General features: G+C 47.2%; 1 protein-coding gene across 1 annotated transcript in view; it reads right to left on the bottom strand.

The window, feature by feature from the left end:
• SLC25A24 (solute carrier family 25 member 24) overlaps positions 1-13,502 on the bottom strand; it is a 118,923-nt gene that overhangs the window by 32,625 nt on the left and 72,796 nt on the right. The window contains exon 6 of the mRNA XM_033916547.1: positions 1,632-1,781. Coding sequence (XP_033772438.1) covers positions 1,632-1,781 — 150 coding nt within the window. The remainder of the gene's footprint in view (positions 1-1,631; positions 1,782-13,502) is intronic.

Here is a 13,502-nt window from a genome sequence, read left to right as displayed (position 1 = left end):
CACTGCTGTCAAGGCTTCTGCTGGCTTTGGTGGTTGGGGGGGGGGGGGTATATTTTTATGCAGAAATTGCACAATACAAAAACACAACATTCCAAAACACAGCCCAATCGGAAAAAAAAAAAGATAAGTCTACCGTGTGGCTCTTCATGTAGACCAGGGCTGCCCAAGTCCGGTCCTCGAAATCTACTGGCAGGTCAGGTTTTCAGGATATCCACAATGAACATGCATAAGAGAGATATGCATATCAAGAAGGCAGTGCAGGCAAATCTCTCTCATGCATGTTCATTGTGGATATCCTGAAAACCTGGCCTGCCAGTAGATCTCGAGAACCGGACTTAGGCAGCCCTGATGTAGACCATAAGGACTCAAAAAACATACCTAATTTTCATTTTTTTTAATGGCACAGATATTTTGAGCAAAATATCTGTCCAATAAAAAAAAAAAAAAAAAACTTCCTGACAGAGCCCCCTCCCCCCAACAAATGGCAGGAGGGATGCCCACTCCCTCCTGCCACTCTGCCTGATGCTGCCCCCCTGCCTTTGCAAATATGGCAGGAATGATGCCAACTCCCTCCTGCCATCAGAAACCCCCCCAAATGTACCAGACACTGCCCCATCCTCGCAAATATGGCAGGAGGGATGCCAACTCCCTCCTGCCATTGGAACTCCTCCACTGCTACCGGCCCGGCCCATGCCACTCCCCCTCCCTCTACCTTTAAAAGTTGGGAGGAGGGGTGCTCAGTCCCTCCTGCTCTGTAGGCCTCCTCCAATGCCATGTGGGCCTTAGGCCCTGCCCCGGTGCATCATTTGATGCACAGGGAGGGACCTAAGGCCCTGATTGGCTCAGGCGCCTCAGGCTCCTCCATAGTAGCCTAAAGAAGTCCCTGATTGGCTATTGCTTTGTTACAGGATTGGTAAGTTTAGTGAATCTAGGCCTTTGTTTCCTTCTGGAGAATGTGATATTAATTAGGTTCTTCATCTTTGCAAACAACAGAGTCCCTGGATCTTTTCAAAAGGATGATTAAGCTTCTGAACAATTTGTAAAACTCATTGATAACACAAATATAACATGTAAACTATTGCAAGGGCCATCTTACAGCCCTGACAATCTAAAAGGAAGCCTGCTCTGGAGAATGAAGGGATTTGGATTTAGCCCATGGCTTGGCGGGCTCCGTCTCTGGCAGGGTTCAAGGTCCAGTTAAAAGCCCACCTCTTTGTGCATGCTTTCACCTACTAACTCCTCTCACCTTGCATCCTCAACCCTATATGTTATGTCTGTCTGTCCAAGTTAGATTATAAGCTCTTCCGAGCAGGGACCATCTATAAATGGCAAAATGTACAGCACTGTGTATGCCTTTCAGCGCTATATAAGTGATAAGTAGTAGTAGTACTTTGTGTGTCTAAGGGCTTTGAAAATGAGCACCTTAATATACCACTTTTCTCAGATATATTACAAAGCAGTGTACAGGCTAAAAAGCATATAGAAAGAATGCCAAATTTAAATAGGAAATCATTTACGGTAATACAAGCCTGTCATAACGCCACAATACTTCCTTGATTTTGTGAAGGGTCTGTAAATTATTCTATGTAAAGTGAGCTCTAGGTAAAGATAAAATGTGGGTCCCAAATTACCTGCTCATAGGCCCAAAACTTCATAGCAGTTTCTGGTGCAATTTTAACTACATTGACTCCGTTTCCTCTCCAAAGGGATCGGATGCCTCCTTCTTTCAACATCTGCTTAAAACCACTACCTATATTCATCTTCGATGAAGAACCATGAACCTAATACCAACAGCATAAAACCAGAATTGTTATAATGCAACAGGGCCTGTAAAAACAAACAAACAAACTCTTGCACTTTGCCATTCACTATTACTGAATACATTAGTTATTGTATTTTTATTAAGAGAAAATACTTCCCTCAGGAATAAATCTTTGTGCAAGAATTGATAGTTTCTGTTCAGTAAAACTACAAAACCTTCATTAGTGACCTTTGTGATAAATGTATGAAAAATGTAACGGTTATTTACAACTTGTAAGATGGTAGAAACATTGGAGGCAATATTCAAAGCAAGTTCTACATTCACCTGAAAGTTATGTTTGATTTTCAGCTGCTATATAGATAGTATTGGTCTGAAAATCTACCCAAACAAAGCAATATTATTCTTATAGTAAAGGAATGGAGAGAGTTTGGCGCAAGGATGGATTCCAAAAAAATTATCTGGATATCAGCTATATTTAGCCATTACACGGATAAGTTACGCATTTAGTTTAGGACTGCCAAAGAGGCCTAAACTAAATACAGTATATAGTAATAAATGTATATACAGTAAATACAGTATAGAAATACAGTATTTAGTGGCAGTACACATATTCGGTACTGCTATGGGGCAATTCTACAACTTGGAATCTCAATATGATACCACAATGGGGCATGCTTAGTGCTAATTCTCTGATGGCACTTAAGCACACCTAAGCCATTACAGACTTCTAGCATAAAGCTATTCTGACATGTCCATTTATAGCACAGCTGATGAAAGGCCTATGTTGCAAGTTGGAAGGCCTGTAATCCGCATAGTATTGCTGGATATGCAGACTACAAATTTTTAAATAAATAAATGTGTCATGCAACGTAACTGATAATATAAGTTGATATGTAATGTGTATCACTTGGCAATGCCCATGGCCTACCCATGCTGTACCCACACGACATGCATGCAGCTATATGCAACAGCACTTAAGGCACTGTCTTATACAATAACACTTAATGCACATATGCACGTAAAAGCTAAGTTACTCACTTGTAGCATGTGTTATCCGGGCATATATTTTCACATGTGAGCGACATCATCCAACACAGTCAGTCAAAAAGTGTACTGTCACTTTAAAACTTTAAAGCCACCTATACTGGTGCCCTCCTACCTGACAGCTTGCTAGACTTGCAGTTCAATAAGATAGCTAAAAAAACAACTAGGTGAGCAGAGGGTGCAAGAGATACCTTAATGATCAGGACCTAGGCACCAGACACACCAGTTATGGGGTCTTTGCCTGAGATGGTTCTGTGTCACTGAGTGTACCACTTGAAGCCACTAGGAGCCTTGGATATTGAAAGAAAAACTACCAAAGTAAGGTCAAAGACTCTATGGGTCCAGGAAGGTCAAGTACATGGAATACTGAAAAAACGACGAGAGCCCAAAGGCCCAAAAACTAAAGTTGGGTAAAAAATGAAAAAAAAGTTTTTGAATCAATCCACAGGAAAGTAAAATAAAATATGACAAAAAAATGAAGGAAAAAAGGTACAGGAAGGCACAAAAGACAAAGTAAAATCTGATATGCTGAAACACAGCTTCTCAGCTCCACAGAAAATGAAGAATTGCAGGTCCCGCGAGCCATGTTGGGTAGGAAGGCACCAGGATGTGCACAATATGGGCAGTTTTAAAGTGACAGTACATTTTTTGACTCTCCATGCAGAGTTCCATGGATCACAGCCAATTACTCCAAAAAAGTACTGCAAGAGATACTTCACAAGACACACCAGAGCAGCAGTAATAGTCAATAGGCTCTCAGAGAGACAAGCCCTGCTTATATGTACATTTAAAAACAGCCATATAAGCTATAACTCCAATTAAATATATAAATATGTGAAACGGGGTGTCCTCAGTGTGGGAGGTTAACAAGGAGAGAAAATTCTCCAGCGCTTTACACAACAAGGCCCAGGTCAATAGACCTCTGCCCGCACCTCAAATTAATAGTGTAATAATTTGATAGTGATATAAATCAATCACATAAGTGCTAAAAATCAGGAAAAGTCGCTCTGAGAGCCCCCCTAGCCAGCCTGCTTGTCCTCAGATAAAACATAGTTACTCACCTGTAGAAGGTGTTATCCAAGGACAGATATCCTCACATGTGGGTGACATAATTCAGGGAACATAGCACGGACAGTCAAAAAGTGTACTGCCACTTTAAAACTTTAAGACCACCCGCGTGCTGATGCCTTCCTGTCTGATGGCTTGTGGGACCATCAGTTCAGTAACAAAGCTAAGAAGCCAACTAGGGGAGGTGGGAGAGTTGTGAGAATGTCTGCCTACTGTTCTTGGATAGCACCTGCTACAGGTGAATAACTATGCTTTATCTGAGGACAAGCAGGCAGTATATTCTCACATGTGGGACTCCCTAGTTGCCATGAGCCTGACGAAACTAAAAGGGTTGCAGGGAAGTTGGTATCTAAGTAGAGAAAAATTTTTATATAACTGCTTGGCCAAACTGACTATCCTATCTGGAATGATTCTGCAAACAATAGTGGGATGTGAAGGTATGAATTGAGAGCCAGGTGGCTGCTTTACAGATGTCTTCAATGGAAGTAGAATGTAGATGAGCTACTGAAGTCGCCATTGCTCAAACTTTATGTGCAGTGACACGAGCTTCAAACGTCAGCCCAGCCTGAGCTTTGCAAAAGGAGATACGGTCCGCCGGTCATGTAGAAATGGTTCTCTTGGTAACAGAAGCTCCAAGTCTGTTAAGATCGAATGACAGGAACAGACTAGTGAAAGTTCTGCGAGGTTTGGTCTAATCCAAGTAATAAGCAAGAGCACATTCACAGTCTAATGTGTGGAGTGCAGCTTCACCAGGGTGAGAATATGGTCTTGGAAAGAAAACAAGCAAATCTATGGACTGGTTCATATGAAATACTGAGACGACTTTGGGAGGAACTTGGGATGAGTGAGAAGAACCATCCTGTCATGATAGAATATTGTATAAAATGGATATGGTACACGTGTGTTGAAGACATCAATGTCAAAGCACGCCTCAGAGGAGAGGGATAAGTGATCTGGCATCAGTGCTTTGATGCATAGAATGTGTCGAGGGTGATGACGACCGCTTAAGATGATGCCGATGCATACTTGGTGTGACCGATTGCCTATGCCTGCTATTCAAAGTCCCAAGTTGGTAGAGATCAGGGATGCAGACTCAAACCAAGATACGCATAGAAAGGCACACTATGTTCAGGCAGAAGTTATTGCACTAATACCCACTAGAGGGAGTGTAAGAGCAGACTCTCGCTCGGAAGGGTACACACATCCATCTAAGTAGTCATTTTCCTAACCGCAAGGAAGAGAGATGTAGAGCACAAATGACCATACCTTCACGTGGAAGTTTGGGGCTTGGCACACAGTTCTTAAACGCCAAAGCAAAATAGTTAAAGGGAGAGAGGAGGTGCTGGGAGCCCTGGGAGCTATCTCCAGGTGTAATAAGTGAAGTAATTAGAACAGCTCTCCTTTCCCCATGGCTTGAAATGCACATACACAAAAGCACGTTTCTCTTCTTTTTTTTCCTTTCTTGACAAAAAAACAAAAGAAAGAAAACAAATCCTGCCAGCTGGGCTCTTACTACACTGTTTGCAATTCCCTCTCTATCAGCTGGAGCTCCTCTCCTTAGGCTATTCCAAAACACCTTTCTATATTGAGGTCCCCAGCCTCTACAGACCATCCTAGTCAGCTTCTCTGCGGCAGAAGCTAAAAAAACCAGCAACACCATACGTGATAAGGAAGCACATGTGCTGGAAGGGAGAGATCAGGACACAATACAATCTCATATGAACAAAACACTTTTTATTCTTTTTAGTTTCAGTCAAGCAATTGTAGTAAGATTTATGGTCCACTAATCAGTTACATAAACAAATACGTGCCTGTTAGTTTCTAGGGAAGACCATAAAGCAATGTTACTTACCGTAACAGTTGTTATCCAGGGACAGCAGGCAGCTATTCTCACTAGTGGGTGATGTCATCAGACAGAGCCCCGGTACGGACGTCTCACAAGCACGTGTTGCTTGTAGAAACTTAAAGTTTCTAGATGCCCGCACCGCGCATGCGCCGGTGCCTTCCTACCCGGAGATCCGGGCGTGTCTCCTCAGTTCAGGTAGCTAGCCTGAGAAGCCAACCCAGGGGAGGTGGGTGGGACGTGAGAATAGCTGCCTGCTGTCCCTGGATAACAACTGTTACGGTAAGTAACATTGCTTTATCCCAGGACAAGCAGGCAGGTATTCTCACTAGTGGGTGACCTCCAAGCTAACCTCAGTGGGATGGAGGGGGAGTTGGCGACTTAAGAGAATAAATTTTTCAATACTGTTTGGCCAAACTGTCCATCCCGTCTGGAGAGGGTATCCAGACAATAATGTGAGGTGAATGTGTGAACCGAGGACCAGGTGGCAGCCTTGCAAATTTCCTCGATTGGTGTTGATCTGAGGAATGCTACTGAGGCTGCCATTGCTCTGACCTTATGGGCTGTGACCTTACAAGGAAGTGATAATCCAGCCTGGGCATAGCAGAAAGAGATACAAGCCGCCATCCAATTAGAGATGGTGCGCTTTGATACGGGTCTTCCCAACTTGTTAGGATCGAAGGAGACAAAAAGTTGAGGAGTGGTTCTGTGTGGCTTGGTGCGATCCAGGTAGAAAGCCAAGGCACGTTTACAGTCTAGAGTGTGAAGGGCCGATTCTCCGTGGTGAGAATGAGGCTTAGGGAAGAATACTGGAAGTACAATGGATTGGTTGAGATGAAATTCGGAGACCACCTTAGGCAGGAATTTCGGGTGAGTGCGGAGGACCACCTTGTCATGGTGGAATACTGTGAATGGTGGATCCGCCATCAATGCCTGGAGTTCGCTGACTCTGCGAGCGGACGTAAGGGCTACAAGGAAAAGCGCTTTCCAGGTGAGATACTTCAGAGGGGCCCTGTTGAGTGGTTCAAACGGGGGCTTCATGAGGTGGGAAAGGACTACATTGAGGTCCCAAACTACTGGGGGTGGTTTGAGAGGAGGGTTAACATGGAAGAGTCCTTTCATAAATCTGGCGACCACCGGATGGGCCGAGAGGGGTTTCCCTTGTAGAGGCTGGTGGAACGCCGCAATAGCGCTCAGGTGGACTCGTATGGATGTGGACTTGAGCCCAGATTGAGATAGGTGTAGGAGATAGTCCAGCACGGAGGATAAGGAAGCTCGCTGAGGTTCCTTTGACTTAGAAACACACCATGAGGAGAATCTGGACCATTTCTGGGAGTAGCATTGTCGAGTGGCGGGCTTCCTGGAAGCTTCCAAGACCTCCCTCACTTCTTGTGAGAATTGGTGAGGGGTTACGTTGAGAGGAACCAAGCTGTCAGGTGGAGAGACTGCAGGTTGGGATGAAGTAGTGATCCTTGATGTTGAGTAAGTAGTGAAGGAAACACTGGAAGTGGTACTGGTTCCCTGCTGCTGAGTTGAAGTAGGAGGGAGAACCAAGGTTGTCTGGGCCACCGAGGAGCTATTAGAATCATGGTGGCCCGTTCGAGTTTCAGCTTGACCAGAGTCTTCTGGATCAGCGGGAATGGTGGGAACGCATATAGAAATCGTTTCCCCCAGTTCAGTAGAAAAGCATCTGCCTCGAGGCGATGCGGAGTGTAGATCCTGGAGCAAAACTGAGGCAGTTTGGCGTTGTGGGGAGCCGCAAAGAGGTCTATCTGAGGCGTCCCCCATTGCGTGAAGATTTGGTGAAGGGGGCTGGAATGGAGAGTCCATTCGTGCGGTTGTAGCAGACGGCTTAGTTTGTCTGCTAAGACGTTGTTCTCCCCCTGGATGTATACTGCTCTGAGTAGGGCGTTGTGGCGCACCGCCCAGTCCCAGACTCGTAGAGCTTCCTGGCAAAGGAGGACCGAGCCCGTGCCTCCTTGCCTGTTGATATAATACATGGCAGCCTGATTGTCTGTGCGAATGAGGATTACCATGTCGTGGAGTAGGTGTTGGAAAGCTTGGAGCGCATTGAAGATGGCTCTGAGTTCCAGTAGATTGATTTGGTGTAGTCTTTCCGCACTGGTCCAGAATCCTTGGGTGCGGAGACCCTCCAGGTGGGCCCCCCATGCGTAATTCGACGAATCGGTTGTGAGAACTTTCTGATGGGGGGGAGAGTGCATCAGCAAACCTCTGGATAGATTCGAAGAGGTCATCCACCAAAGTAGAGACTGCCGAAGAGCAGGTGTGACTAAGATGCGTTTGGATAGTGGATCGGACGTCTGATTCCACTGTGATGCCAGGGTCCACTGGGGGATCCTGAGGTGGAGTCTGGCAAAGGGTGTCACATGTACTGTGGAGGCCATATGGCCCAGGAGCACCATCAGTTGTCTCGCCGGTAGGGTTTGGCGAGTAGCCACCGGCTGGCAGAGATGAAGAAGAGACTCCATGCGTTGCCGAGGCAGGAATGCTCGGAGTCGGGTGGTGTCCAGGACCGCTCCGATGAAGGGGAGGGACTGGGTGGGTTGTAGATGAGACTTGGAGAAGTTGATCTCGAAGCCCAAATTCTGGAGGAAGTAGGTTGTAGCCAAGGCCGCCGAAGTGACCTCTGGGGCTGACGGGGCCTTGATGAGCCAGTCGTCGAGGTATGGGAACACCTGTAGACCCCTGTCCCGGAGTGCTGCGGCCACTACCACCAGGCACTTTGTGAAGACTCTGGGGGACGAAGATAGGCCGAATGGTAGCACTCGATACTGTAGGTGCAGATTTCCCACCCGAAATCTGAGGAACTTTCGGGAGGCCGGGTGAATGGGGATGTGAGTGTAGGCCTCCTTGAGATCCAGGGAGCATAACCAGTCGTTCTGCTCGAGGAGGGGGTATAGAGAAGCCAAAGTCAACATGCGAAACTTCTCTTTGACCAGGAACTTGTTGAGGGCCCGAAGGTCTAAAATGGGTCGCAGGTCGCCCGTTTTCTTCGGGACGAGGAAGTACCGGGAGTAAAACCCTCGGTTCAATTGGTCTGACGGGACCGGCTCGACAGCCCGAAGCTGAAGTAAGGTTTGGACTTCCTGAAGAAGAAGGGCGGTCTGCGTCGAGCTTGAAGGATACTCTCTTGGAGGATGGTCCGGGGGGACCCGGTGGAATTGAAGAGAGTATCCTTCTCTTATGATGGTGAGGACCCATAGGTCCGTGGTTATGGCCTCCCATCGATGGTAAAAAAGATGGAGGCGGCCCCCTATGGGAGAGGCCGAGGTTATGCTCTCGGGAGGGGCGTCAAAAGGGCTGGGGAGCCTTAGGTACAGCCGGTGGCTGAAGTTTTTGCTGAGACTTCTGGGGAGGTTGTCTCTTCGCAGGCTGTCTCGCAGCAGGCGTTTGTCTGGGCATGTAACGCCGCTGGTAAATCAGGGGTGGCCTGGGAGGTCGAGACTGTTGAGGTTTGGGTTTGGGCCGCAGGATGGATTGAAAGGATTTTTCATGATCCGACAGCTTCTTGGTAACAGTTTCGATAGACTCATCGAACAGGTCAGCTCCCGCACATGGTACGTTGGCGAGTCTGTCCTGTAGGTTGGGATCCATATCGATAGTACGGAGCCATGCCAGGCGACGCATAGCTACCGCGCTTGCGGCGGCGCGTGCCGAGAGTTCGAATGCATCGAAGGAGGATTGCATCAGCTGGAGGCGTAATTGGGAGAGGGAGGCTACCACTTCCTCGAACTCGAATCGAGCTTGGTTGTCTATGAACGGAGTGAACTTGCGGAGCACCGGCAAGAAGAACTCCAGATAGGAAGAGAAAAAGAAGTTGTAGTTTAGCACCCGTGACGCCATCATGGAGTTTTGGTAGAATTTTCTACCAAATTTGTCCATCGTTCTCCCCTCTCGGCCCGGCGGTACAGAGGCGTAGACCTGGGAGGGATGAGAGCGTTTAAGGGAGGACTCGACCAGTAGGGATTGGTGGGAGAGTTGAGGGCCCTCGAACCCTTTATGGTGCACGATGCGGTATCGAGCATCGAGTTTGCTGGGGATCGCCGGTATGGAATACGGTGTTTCGAAGCACTGCATGAAGGTCTGGTCCAGTAATTTATGCAAGGGGAGCCGAAGCGACTCCGTTGGAGGGTTAGGTAAATGCATGGTGTCCAGGTACTCTTTGGAGTATCGGGAGCCCGTGTCAAGGGTCACATCCAGATCATCCGCCATTTGTCGGAGGAATGATGAGAAGGACAATTGTTCTGCCAGCGTCGGTCTGTGGGACGGGCTGGAGGAGGAGGAGGCCTCCAGGTCCGTGGACATCGGGGAGTGACAAGGAGAATCGGGCACCGGTGTCTCCTCGTACTCCGGGCCCCTCGGAGGGGACACCTCTGATGAGGAGTATCCCCTACGTTGCAGTTTTTTCTGCGGTGACACCTCCGAATGGCGTGAGGAGTGCCAGGATGAGTGTCTCGATCGGTGCCCGTCTCGGTGGCGGGACGGGGATCGGGATCGTCTGTGCATCGCATGGTCTCCCGAGGCCCCCAAGTGGATAGGGCTGGAAGCGGTGGATCGCAACTGGGTTTGCGATGCGGGTTCTTGCGATGCTACCCAAGTCTGGTAAGGAGTACGGAAGAACTCTTCCTGACTATGCCCAGGGCTTCGAGTATCGATCGGAGGTCTGGTCCCATGTTGGCGCGGAGGCGTAATGGGTTCTAATGGCGGCATATCGGTAAGCGAGGCTTGCCGCGTGGGCATCGCCGCCCTCCCCCGTTCGTCCTCGTCGGTTGTCGAGGTCGAACGGTGTGGGGGAGGGGGAGGGGGCGGACCGCCCCTTTGGACCGGTACCGGGAGGTCACCCTGTATGGCAGCGATGAGCCCGGGTCCGATGGTCTGCATGAGCTCAACGAATTGAGCTTCCAGCACGGACCGTAGCGAAGCCGATAAGGAGGGATCCGCACCGAAAGGGGGTCCTCCTTCACGGACATCGCGCTCCTTCGAGGCCGAGTGCTTCTGCTTAGTAGCTTTCGGCACTTTGATGACCATTGGTGGCACTGTGGAAGGAAGAGGTACCTGAACCGAGGAGACCGGGGCAGGCACCGACGTCGAGCTCGTGGACGGTGTCGGGGTGAGCGATGCCGGTTTCACCACACTCGATGCAGGAGGGGTCGATGCCGGTTTCGCCCGAACCGGGGAGGTATCAGATGAAGTGGAGGCTGAGGGATCCTTAGCTGCGTCCATCTTGAACATCGATTCCCACAATAGGCAACGCCGCTTGAATGAGCGTGCCGTAAGGGTAGAGCAAGGCCTGCACGATTTCGGGATGTGGTCAGGGCCCAAACACTGCAAACAGCGCCAGTGAGGGTCCGTGAGTGAAATCGCGCGTTGGCACTTGCTGCACTTTTTAAACCCGGTGATTGGCCGGGACATAGGCCGGAAAATCTCCGCCGCGAGGTCGAAGCCAGTGGGCCTGAGCCACGTGGCCGGCCCGTTCGACCCGCCGGAGGAAATAATCTTCTTTTTTTTTTTTTTTTTTTACCGAAAAAGAAAAGAACTGTTAACTGTAATTAAAAGAAAGCGAAAACGCGGACAAGGAAGGCAAATTTAACTGAATTCAGCTAGCGCATGATGAAGTTGAACTTCTCAGCTCCGCGGAAAAGAAAGAACTGAGGAGACACGCCCGGATCTCCGGGTAGGAAGGCACCGGCGCATGCGCGGTGCGGGCATCTAGAAACTTTAAGTTTCTACAAGCAACACGTGCTTGTGAGACGTCCGTACCGGGGCTCTGTCTGATGACATCACCCACTAGTGAGAATACCTGCCTGCTTGTCCTGGGATAATAACTCATCCAGGTTCAGCTTTCTTTGCCTACTTATACGACACAAGACCCAGGCTAATGAGAAATAAACAAGCCAGCAGCAATATCTAATTATTGTTCACAAAATATCCGATTACAGATATGAAACTCAGTACATAATTATCACAACACACTTGCTAGATAAATAAGTAAAACTAATTCTTATACTCTATAATTCCTTATAATAATAATTCCTGATTAGCAGCAACTAAATATATCGCTTATCACCAAGAGTAGCTTTACTTCTCCTTATCCCGAACCACAATAGGATTCACTTATCTGACCCCAGCTGATAAAATAATAAAATTCCGTATTCTCACCATTCAATTAGGCTTTGGCACAAAATCAGGTGAAAAGGAAGTCGTCCTCTACTCAGCACTGAAGATAAGAATTCTTTTGGTACCAGAACAAGGGTTTGTCAGCCACTGGAATAGCTGTAACTTAAGTTGGCAGCAAAGGTTTCCTTAATGTGATGGAATCCAGATCTATTTAAAGTCCGATTCACTCTCTCAGCCAGAGAGACACACGAGGTAACTTTTCAGGTCTTAATTATTATAAAAAATGTGTGTGGAACACCTGTGATGAGATGCGAGTTCCCTTACATCCCGGCACAAACTAAATTATAATTAGCACCTTTTCACTTGGATCTCGTCAGATGACCTCTTCGGACCAATCCAGAAACAGAACTTAAATGAATAGCCTTTCTGTATAAAGTCTCATACTATCTGGGAGACAGAGGCGCCTTCAATAGATAAGCACAGCATAGGAGCATAACTCCCCCAAGATTCACATGGGCAGATCACATAGACATAGCTGGACGACCTTTATTAGAATACAGTTCTGGTACATACCCAGAATGCATAGAAACAGCAAAGATGTTTTTATCTTTCTCTTCTTGCTAAGTTCAGGCTGGAATGATTTCTTGCAAATAATGGTTCAGGCTTGATGATGTCATAGAGGCCTAACCTTCAGGTGCAAATAAGAAAACACCCCTACACAGTACAGGCATCAGTCCTTTTCCCATCCCTCAGCTGATGTTCAGGTGTTCTCTTCTCTCTCAGGGACCTCCCCAAACTGATCCCAGATTCATGCATATATTCTCCTCCCTGCCTGAGGACCACTCCTGTAACTCAGCAGGACTGCTGAACCCAGTGCATCCTGGGAGCTGTAATGCCAGCACCCTCTGCTGCCCAGTGATAAAATAACATCATTACTGAAGAAGAATCCTTGACTCTTTTAGTCAACCACATGAGAATATACTGCCTGCTTGTCCTTGGATAACACCTGCTATAGGGTGAGTTACTATGCTTTATGCTTTTGATAACTGCAAATTACTGGCACCTCTGATGCATGTTAAATGGCACATAGAGATAGGCATCAGGCTATAGAATTGCCTGTAAATGTTTAATAGCACTAAATATACATATTAATTGCCAACACCATTATTTAAGTTAATATGATCACTGCTGCATAAATTTGACCCTATTTAGTACAGCTTTGCAAATTTACCCATGAACTGAATATATGCATCTTAAATAAGGAAGGCAGAATGAAGGTGAACTGGCTCTCAACAATACGCCTCCAGAAGAAGATTTTTAGAACGCTCCTTGGAGATTTGTTCTTACTTCATAAAGCAACTACCAGACCTGCATGTTTAAAAAGTCTCATCTTATAAATTAGTCATTCAAAAGTAATTAATAGGAGATGAGAAAACAACTTGCAGGATGCCTTAGTCTTCGTTTTCCTCATCACCTTTCTGTACTAACCCTGAAAACCAGTTCCACATTTCCCAAGAGCCCCAGTGGTAGATCAGCTCTCAATTACATCCATATGAGCTCACTTGTTTTACCAGACAAAATGATCCTTATGATTCTCTTATCACCACAGTTTAGACTTTCCACCAAACCCTGGCAAAGCTAATAGTG

This window comes from Geotrypetes seraphini, chromosome 12 (genome assembly GCF_902459505.1).
Source record: "Geotrypetes seraphini chromosome 12, aGeoSer1.1, whole genome shotgun sequence".
NCBI lineage: Eukaryota > Metazoa > Chordata > Amphibia > Gymnophiona > Dermophiidae > Geotrypetes > Geotrypetes seraphini.
The sequence above is the reverse complement of the archived record's forward strand: the minus strand, read 5'-3'. Positions and strand labels throughout refer to the sequence as shown.